This window comes from Pezoporus occidentalis, unplaced genomic scaffold (assembly GCF_034315485.1).
Source record: "Pezoporus occidentalis ecotype Australia unplaced genomic scaffold, CSIRO_AGI_Poc_V1 ctg10, whole genome shotgun sequence".
Classification (NCBI taxonomy): Eukaryota; Metazoa; Chordata; class Aves; order Psittaciformes; family Psittacidae; genus Pezoporus; species Pezoporus occidentalis.
In genome coordinates this window covers 7,280,606-7,290,688 of record NW_026912779.1, presented here as the reverse complement: position 1 = coordinate 7,290,688, position 10,083 = coordinate 7,280,606, and the positions used below count along the sequence as shown (strand labels likewise).

The 10,083-nt window shown below is 40.9% G+C and overlaps 1 protein-coding gene across 2 annotated transcripts in view; it reads right to left on the bottom strand.

Annotated features, from left to right (window-relative positions):
- Positions 1–241: 241 nt before the first annotated feature.
- Positions 242–10,083, bottom strand: part of SPTLC3 (serine palmitoyltransferase long chain base subunit 3) — a 95,582-nt gene continuing 85,740 nt past the window's right edge. For both annotated transcript variants that reach the window (XM_062610649.1, XM_062610640.1), the window contains 3 exons: positions 4,197–4,332; positions 3,103–3,232; positions 242–716 (listed from right to left, as the gene is read on the bottom strand). In XM_062610649.1, the coding sequence (XP_062466633.1) occupies positions 603–716; positions 3,103–3,232; positions 4,197–4,332 (380 nt within the window). In that variant the 3' untranslated portion in view covers positions 242–602. The remainder of the gene's footprint in view (positions 717–3,102; positions 3,233–4,196; positions 4,333–10,083) is intronic.

Here is a 10,083-nt window from a genome sequence, read left to right as displayed (position 1 = left end):
CTTTCCCATAATCCGCTGTCAGAAATGCATGATCTGATCAGGCTACTTTTCTTGTTCTCAGCATTAGCCTTTTTCTAACGTTTTCTGTCCTTGTAGAAATGCGTGGTAGGGAGACTTAAAAAGGTGACTTTCTGTTCATTCCTCTGCAGCAGTCCACACCGATGTCTTGATTTATCCTCTTTAAGAGATAAAAGTCAATCTCACTGGTGAAGCTCAGCTACATTACCATACTACATTGGAATCCATTCAGGTTTTGAACTTTATTATTTCAGTCACAATTAAGACTACCTCAGCCTCTTCATAAAAAGGGGCCATATAACAAAAGCTGTACGTTAGCAACTCGATCAATGGATGCATTCATTCTGCATCAAAAATACCGTAAGAAGGACAGATCTCCTGGGGAGGCAAATCTGAATCAATATTTCAGTCTCTTGGATGCAGAACTTTGATACAATAAGATGCAACACCCGAGCTTCCCCTCCTTTCAATTAACTGAGAAACAAAAATTGTCCTTAGAAGGGGAGAAATGCATTCGTATTTCTTAGTTTTCGGGTTTTCCTCCCTTTCATAACATCATAATGTTCTCTTCATGGGCGGAAAACTTAATCTTCAAGTTCAAGCCTAGTTTCTTCATACAGTTCAGGATGAGATGCCTTGGAATACCGTGAATATTTCAGTTGTAGAAAATCTCCCAATTCATCCAGAGCATTCAAAACCTGTAAGACCATTATATTGTGTCAATTCTCTCGGAAAAGAAATGAAGTTCTAGTAACCTCTACTTTACAGCAGAACAGGAAGATTATAAAAGCATCAATTAAAGAAAGTTCTGAGGGCAAACGGGCAAATGTTGTTTTCATTCTTCTGTAGTGAACGTCAATGCAGTCATGGATGTACAATAGCATCTATAAGAACAGAATTTACTCCTTCAGTAGGTTATGGTCTATTAGTAAGTGCATTAATTAAGCACAGATGAAAAACAATGCTGTTTTTCTAAAGCACAGGGAGATAATAATCCAGATAAAAAGTTATCTTTGCTTGTGCAAAAGGAATGTGTAAGGTAGTACTTCAGTATTCCCCTATGGATCTCAAAGACTGGAGTTGCCACTGCATTTTCTTAGATGGCACTCGGCCCACAGTGCTGATCAGACTCCTCATAAATAGTCTGAATAGTTTAAGATGTTTTTAGTTCATTCCATTTTCTACTTGTATTAATATCACAGGCATAATTAATCGTGCATCAATGTTGTAATGCAATTCGCTAGCTGTGCTCCCAGTTCTCAGTAGATTCAAAAAGTAGCCAGGGAACTCTATGCCACAAAGAAGTAGCTCAGTGTTTTGCAGCATCTGATCCATATTCAAGAGCAGCCAACCTTTTGCCATCAAAGAAGAAAACAGCAATTTTGATTTTGAGCCTGTTTCTGTGAAGCCACTAAAATGAGCTCAAGAACAAAAAGGAGTAATTTAGTAATGGTTTACGCAGAGAGATAGCTTCAAGGTCATTAAGGAAGTTATTCTTGGGAACTTGCCCTTTCAGGGATCTTTCCTCTTTTTAGTTCCAGGCTGAGATTCAAAGCAAATTCTGCCAAAGGGAAAAGTTTTCATTGTGCTTGTTACCTGTTGTTACCCTGGGTTTGGGCATATTCACAAAGTGTTTGTCCTAAAAACTTTTCCATCTGCAAGCAATTAAACTCAGGGCATTTCCATTCCTCCATGCTGTAAGGACATTTCAAGAATGCCACAAGTACTACAGCAATGATTCCACTTTCGAAGGCAAAAATACTGCATGTTCAAGAATGATGGGTGGGGAGTGGGTCAGGCCTTCACTAGCACTAGGAAGCAGCAATGTGCAGGTAGCAGGAAGTGAACATGCAATGATGGCCCAAAAATGTAGTGGACTTGACATTTGGGGCACAGGGGGAAGGAAGAAAATCAAAACAGCAAATCAAGAGATTAATTTTCAGATCAAATTCATCACCTATTAAAACTTACATAAGCCAAAATCTACACAGTCAACAGCAAAAGCTGACAACGACAAACACAAGGAGGTAGCTATGCCCTGTTCTATGCAATATTCTCTTTATGGCATTTTACCTTGCTAGTAACTACTGCACCTTTAAGAGCAGCAGGAATTTTACCGCACACATGCAAGGCAGATTTTTTGGTGGTGTTTGAAAGAGGTCTGCACTGGTGTGGGAGCTGGTCAGCTGGGCTGAGCTCCAGCCTCCAGCTCCACATGAATCTCAGGATGCAAATGGAGAGGCAAGGGCTCTCTGCAGGCACAGGTGCTTGTCTGGATGAAGGGATGGCATCTTAAATGCCTTCTGTGTTCACAGCATTTTTGCTTTGACCATCATACTTGTGCAAAGAGAGGAAAAAGCCTGAAATTTACTGTTAAGCCTCTGTGTTTCATGCCTTTAGATTGGCTTATGCTGAGAATGAAAGAACGTATATCAAGCCAGGCCAAAAACACCTTCGGCGAGAAAGGGAGATGGAAAATTTCAAAGGGTTTATTTTAAACACATTTCTGACTGCGTTGGAATGAAGGTTTATGGTGGAAATCTCAACATACTCTTAACAGTATGTCTGCTATCAGTGAAAGATGCAGAACTGAGACAGGCCAGGCAGCACCAATTAAATTTCATTAGGTTCAAACAGTTCCAAATACTCTTTGCCATTTCCACCTGTACCCCCAAGGCTGTCCCATGTACTTCTGCAATTCAAGAAGCACGTGGAAATACCGAATGAAAATAAGAGTATGGAAAACCTGATTTTCAATTATTTCCACATCGTTTCAGGTTTCCTACTCTGAGAGTTTTGACCTAGCGTTTAACTTTTGTCTTGCTGTGCTCTTCATGTAGGTCTTTATTAGTGATGACAGATTTGGTCACTGTTAGAGATAGAAGAACATAACAAGTTAACTGTCCCATAATTTATTTTTAAAAACAGAATATAGAAGGCTAAAATGCCTTTAAAGATCAAGTGACAGGGCCAGGAAAACAAATGTAAAACTGTATTACTGAGATTGGAGGTAACAGACACACAGCTTCTCCCAACCTCCTTTGCATCTGAAGCTGATTTCAGCAGGCCATCTGCTGTGCTTACCGTATCTAACATCTCCCGTGTATGTGCAGCGGACACACAAAACCGAGCCCGGGATTCTGTGATAGGAGTAGCTGGAAACCCAACCACAACCACCCCGATGTTTTTTTCTAACATGCGTCTTGCAAAAGCCCTAAGGAGAGAAAAAGAAGAAAAGAATAAAAGTAAATTATCTCCAATAAACTGACCACAGAGAGAAAACATTCAAGTAGAATAAAACAATGGGTAAAATCCTCTCTTCAACTGAAGTGGGTGGTAATATTCCCATTGAATTCAATAAGAGCCAGAATTTTACCAGTAGGACTGAGATTCTTTGCTGCTTAACAGCTCATGAAGACAAGTGGGTGTCAAATACTAGAAGTGTGATGGTAGAGAGAAGGCACTGTAGAATAGACACTTAATGAAAGGCTTTGAGTGCAAATCAGAGTGTGGGCATTCACAGTCCCTAAGTACAGAAGAGGCCTGACTTCTGAAAGGTATGAGAAGTGGGCTCCTGCATGTCAAAAGGAATCAAACAATCTCTGTGATGGTTTCCTTGCTCTCAAGTTACTCTGCCAATATAGGAACCTTTTGTGTGGTACCTAGTAGACCTACAGCACATAGCCACCCTAAGCTACTTGCAAATACTCCTTACATCTCAACCATTACATTAAACTACTGCTGACTTCAGGTATGTGTGTCCAAGTCAGTACACGAGTGCTGCTTGATAGGTACTGAACGGTAAAACAAGCAAAGACTGTTCAATGATCAGATGGGAGAAAAAGAACATCCATCCAAACCAATTCATACACCAAAGGAAATGTATCTCTTTTAATGATAATAAAGTTTAAAAAAATCCAAATTCAAAGTGCCATCAAAAGTTAAAAAAGGATAAGAGAAATTTTAAAAACATCTAAATACTGTAACAGCTCAAAATTAGGTCTAGGGCCAAATTTAAAAGGGAACATAACTAAACAATGAATTCACCTAACAATGTGTGTTTCTCCTGTGAAGAAATCTACTGCACATAACTACACTTTTTCTTAGTGGATACCAAACAACCTGAATGAACTTGAATAAGGTTCAGTTTGCCAACAGGGTTTTTTTTCAGTACTTACCCTATCTTACCAGGTATATAAAGGAGTAAGGGGACAACAGGTGAATCATCATTGCCATAAATGATGAAGCCCATTTCATGCAGTCTTCGCCTGAAGTATCTTGTGTTTTTCCCCAGCTGGCGTACTCTTTGGAGCCCTGAAATGAGTCAGTCAGGAGAACAGTCAGAGCAGGGATCATAACTGGAGTCTAGGAACAGGCAAGAAATAGTGCTGTGGGTAACAGGTCAAAAAAGTTTGGGTAAAATGTCGGTGTTACTATTTGATTCGGAAGAAAAACATGAAATGAGCTGAATTCAACTACATTGATTGTTACGGCATTGTAGGAGAGAGGATGGATATACCTGTGCTTGTGAGGAACCTTCTCACTGTTTTGTCTATGATTCCATGATAGGTAAACAATTCCCTTTACTGAATTGTGCTGAATAAAGCCTACTGAACAACACACAGCTATTGAGAAGTAGTTGTATGTCTGTATAGATACAGGAATGTAAATAGAATATGTTCTTTCTCAATACAGTTCACTATAAAGGGAAATAACCGATGTCTACAGATGATACAGATGTCAGTATGCCTTATGCTTCTCATTAACGATATATCTTATACTCTTAGATCATAGCTAGTTCTATGAATATGTTTTTCTTTTGTTGTTTGTTTTTATTATTATTATTCTGTGACTGTAATTAAGTTTATAATAGAAAACATTAAACATTATGGGGTAGCTCAAACTGATGCTTTTGTTGCAATTTTTTAGACAGAGGAATTCATGTGATAAACTTTGTTATTACACAAGGTCTGATCTTCCGCAGTTTGTTAGCAGCATTCAGTGTAACTCCAGTTACTGTAATATGCATCTTGATATGTAATCCCTTGCTGAGTTCTGCTTAGGTTCTCTGTCCTCTTTTCTTGCTATTATTACCCCAATATCATCATCTGACAACAGACTTCAGTCATTCGGGACTTTCAGATGCAAGTTTTGTCCCTGGCCTCATTCAGTCATGAATCTACTGATGTGTCCCACAGCAAAACTGACAGGAGAGTTGAAAACAAAAACTTGTTAACACAGGAAAACCACAAAAAACAGCACTGAAAAAATGTGCTTGAAAAGTCATCTCAGCCTTTTCTATTGCAGGATTATTAAGGAGGTGGTTTCTGATGAGAGCAGTTGCTTCCCCACCCATTGCACACAAAAAGGGAAGAGCCACACTCAACATTACTGTAGGTAGGAGACATAGTGTGTCCTTTCTCCACTCTACCTGCATTATATTTCATCAGTGAGCTGATATATGTACTGCTCTTCCAATCCTGTAAGGTGCTGATGGGGATGGTGTCACCTTGATTGATTGATGGCTTGGCTTCGGGAGCGAAGATTTGGGAAGGGCTTTAACCACGCTTACTACAAGCACGATGACAAAGGGCAAGTGGGATATGCAAATCTGGTTGGAAAAAAGGGTGCTTAGGCAATCAGGAAGTGTTCCACCAGGACTGTGATCTCCTGAGCGATTTCGAGCTACCCATGTGCTGGTTCGCCCTCATGCAAGGTTGGATCTGCAGCTACCCATGCACTGTGTCACCTACTGTTCCGACCCTCGCCTGTCCACACAGACAAGTGAGAGTAAGCCCCACCTACCCTGTACCCAGGTGCCTCCCTGGTACCAGTCCTAGGTTCACACAGCCACACGATGCATCACACCAGGTCTGTCATCTGCCTGACCTCACCAGAAAGAAACCTGCCAAACCAGTGTCAAACAGACTGGTTCTCTAAACCTAATCGCTGTGCGGCTGCTTGAGCCTGCCCAGCAGAGGTGATGGGATCATGTGGTAAGACTGGGATTTAGCGAGACACATCTCACTTACACTCTTAACTTTCATTTTCCTGCCGTTCATTAGCCCATACTTACAATATCACTTACATTATGTCACCAGACATGAACACTGAAGCCTCCAGTACAACTCATTTCCTCTTTTTCCCTTTGCTTTTAAGGTGCCTTTCTGCAGATGCATTATGCTTTCACTCTCTATTTACTTCATCATTTTACTTTATTTTTTGTTTGCTTCATTCTTCATTTACTGTTTTCTGCTGTCACCCTTGTCCAACTGAATGCCTGTTTCCTAATTTCCCATCTTCCTCCTTGTAACCACAAGTGGCCAGTCAGGCATTTAGAGCTGCTACATACCACCTTTGGCAGATTTGTCCTCAGACCACATTCTGCCCCACCGCCTGCTGTGGCACATTTCTTCCTATTCCCTCTTGGCTAAGGTGAGGATCACCACATCGACATAAACCCCTTTTCCATGAATCATTTCTGAGCGTGCATAGGTTTGAACAAGATCTACTGCTTCATCTGTTCTGTATCTTCCCGAGTCAAGGTTCTGTCAGTGTTCTGGCTGGGAAATTTATAGGGAAACTGGGACTTGCTTCACAGTGATCAGTGTTTTGCTGAACAAATTAAAAGATCTCATAAAACCAGTGCGTTTGTAACTTTATGCACAGAACTGCCCACGCAGACAACCTGTTAGTTACAGTTTCAGTCATTCAGTTTAAAGCATTCAGTGGAAGAGATCTGCTGGGTTAGAAAAGGCCACAAATAGTTTAACCATCTCTCTAATGCTGCTAAAACAGAAACAGCTGTGCCAGAGCAAGGAAAACAAATGAAACACAAAAGCATCCTACTACAAAGCTTTCCAGTCACTAATAAAAACAATAGTCTGTGGTATTTCCAAAAATATTTTTGGTGTAGTAGATCTCAAAGAACCAGGAGGAAACATTGAGGAGGAGGAGAAATGGGGGCAGGGGAGATGGCAAGGAAAGGCAGTTAGAGAAGAACTGCAGAATAAGGAGTCTGAAGCCTAAAGAGACACTTCTTCCCTTGTCGGAATTTGTGAAGATGTTATTAGCGCCTCCTGAATGCCCAAATTACAAGGAGGAGGGTGGGGGAATAACCTGAACTGGGGGCTCAAAACCACTGCTACTTCTTCCTATCTTAGCAACCCCGAGCTAGTTTCCAAGCTCTCAGTCCATGGCATTTGCAACTACTAGATTTTCAATTAGGGAAAGTTTTCATAAATGCAGATGTTCTTGGCGAGTGCAGTTTGAGACTTGCTGCCTTCTCCTTCCTATTCAGCTGTTTACCGCAAAGCTGGAAACAAAGTGTCAGCCATGCAAGATTCCAGGCCCTTTGGTATTTATCAAACCATATGCACATGGCCCAGAGTCGATCAGTTTGTCTCTACTTATTTTAGGTACCGGAAATTTAGACTCCAAAGCAAGAGGGGGAATTCAGCGAAGGAAACATTAGAGCTGGAAGATGAGTTTCAGGCAATCCCCCTAAAGTCAAACTCCTTTTTCCAGTCTTCCCTTGCTAAACCTATATCCTCAACCAGTTTGTGATGGGATGGGTTCCCTTTTCAAGAATCCCTATGGAGTCAATTTCAAGCCAGCCAGTGCTTGATGCAGAAGAACCACTTTAGCGTTTTAGCAACATCCCAGAATAGTAATTTCATTTGCAGGGATGCATTAAAGAGCCAAATAAAAGATCAGAGCACTCACATATATCTGGAGGGAAAAAAAAGCATATTAGGAGAAGATTGCTACACACACTGGGTTTGTGGGTGGGTGGCTGGGAGGAACCTATTTCTTTACCAAGTGTCAACACTTTCCTTTCTCATGTTAATTTTTGTGGTCAAAGACCACATAAGCACATCATATACACAGGCATCTTATATGCTGTCCTGATAAGAGCAATAAACCCCCTAAAGTTTGTAACTGTATTTCAACGCTCTTTTTTATTCCTTTATGGGACCCTCTAATGTCAGATAAGGGGCAGATCTGAGAAAAATATTTATTCTGGTCTTGTTGGCCCCATTTTTCCCTCACACCACAGATTAAAACAGTGTAAGAGTGGTGAATAGTTTAGAATCAGATCTTAGTCCAAAATACCAATTTCATTGTGGTATGTTTAACCAAAGGCACTGCATTTAAGAATTCTTTTCTTTGATTCTTGATCATGCATCCTTCATTATTTATTCAGTGAAAATCTGTGGAGTTGGACCCTTGAGCTAAAATAATAGAGCTGCATCTACTTGAGTGTAAGAACTCACCCCTATGGCACTAATAAGAGGATCAGGTCCTTAGACAGTAATATATTAGTTCAAAAATTCTTAGTTTGCAAAATTCTTGAGGATTTATAATCTATGCAAATAGCTTCTAGCACAGCATGCAGGACCTTGTCCAGATAGCTGTATTCTATAAAACATGGGAACCACAGTACAGCCAACGTTCAGAGAAAACATCCAGGACAGGGAAAACTGACTCTTAGCTAATTAAAACTAAGCCCACTAATGCTCCAGAGTCTTTAGCTAAGGTTGAGTATGACCTCAGTAAGAGCTCTACATCTTTTTATTAGCTGAAATAAGAAGGGCCAGAAAGAGAGAAAACTGAATGATGAATGTTGCTTGAATTCTGCAAGTTGACAGGCTAAGAAAGTCAGGGCTGTTCAGTTTGGAGAAGCTTCTTGGAGACCTCAGAGCAGCTTCCAGTGTCTGAAGGGGGCCTGCAAGGATGTCAGAGAGGGACTCTTCATCAGGAACTGTAGCAACAGGACAAGGGGTGATGGGTTCAAACTTAAACAGGAGAGATTTAGGTTGCACATAAGGAAGAACTCTTTGCAGGTGGTGAGGCGCTGGAGGAAGCTCCCCAAAGAACTGGTAAATGCCCCATCCCTGGCAGCGTTCAGGGCCAGGTTGAACGGTGTCTAGAGCAACCTGGTCTAGCAGGAGGCATCCTTGCCCATAGGAGGAGGTTGGAATTGGATGATCTTAAGGTCCCTTCCAATCCAAACCGCTTTATGACTCTATAATTCTAAGTTATCTTCATGCTGCTTGGAACTCACAGCAATACACAGCAGCTTACTGGGATTTTGTTGAAATACAGGGTTAATTACCTGGACGGTACAATAAAAACAGATCTACTGCATCTGCAATCACCTACCGCTGGCAAATTTACAGTTTACATTTGTTGCACTGCTTTAAAAATATTTGGTTTATTGCAAAGTTTTAAGGTGCTGGCAGCTCTGGGAAAAATGTTGATTATATTTTTATTTGACACACATTTTTAGCTCATTAACTGCTGCAGGCTTTTCGAAGGCTTTATAGCTCAAAATTAATATGGTTTAGTTTAAGGAAAAATAAAAAAGGGAAAGAGAAATGATAAAAGATAGAAGCTTGCTCATAATTTCTTTGAAGCAGCAAGACATTTAAGAGAGCCTCTTGGAGTAAGAGGCTTGGTAGATGCTTTGTCACATGCCAGGCTATGGCTTTGGACCTGCTCTCAGTGACCCACTCTGGAGTTTAACAGCAGGAAGACATCCTCACTACACATCTGAGGACCTGACCTCAGGCCGGTGTTACCTGGCACAGCTCCGTGCACTTCAGTAGAGCTTTGCTATTTATGCCAGCTGAAGACCTTGGCAGCAAAAGATACAGTAAAACTATCAGCTCTCTGCAACAAAAGTTTGTTTTCCTCTTCCAGAGATGTCTGGTTTTTGCTCCTGCAGGATTTTAATAAGCAGAGAAGCTGGCCTCGCTCAGTTCCTGCACAAACATTGTACCTTTGAACTCTTCCTGTAGGCTTCTACCCTTTGGAAATTCTGACTCAGAATATTGAAAACAGGAATAAGCAACCTGTAGCCTTTCATATCAAGATCTCAGGTGTATTTTAATTGAAGGAGAGCTATTTTTCCTGAACCCATTCCAGGAAAGATAATCCCACGCTGTACTTCTTTTGGCACACAGTGGACTCTTCAAGACAGAAATCCACCTGCTTTAATCTTCTCCAGATGTTGTTTCATAGGGTCTTTCTAGGTAATTAGTTACACAATCAAAGATTTGC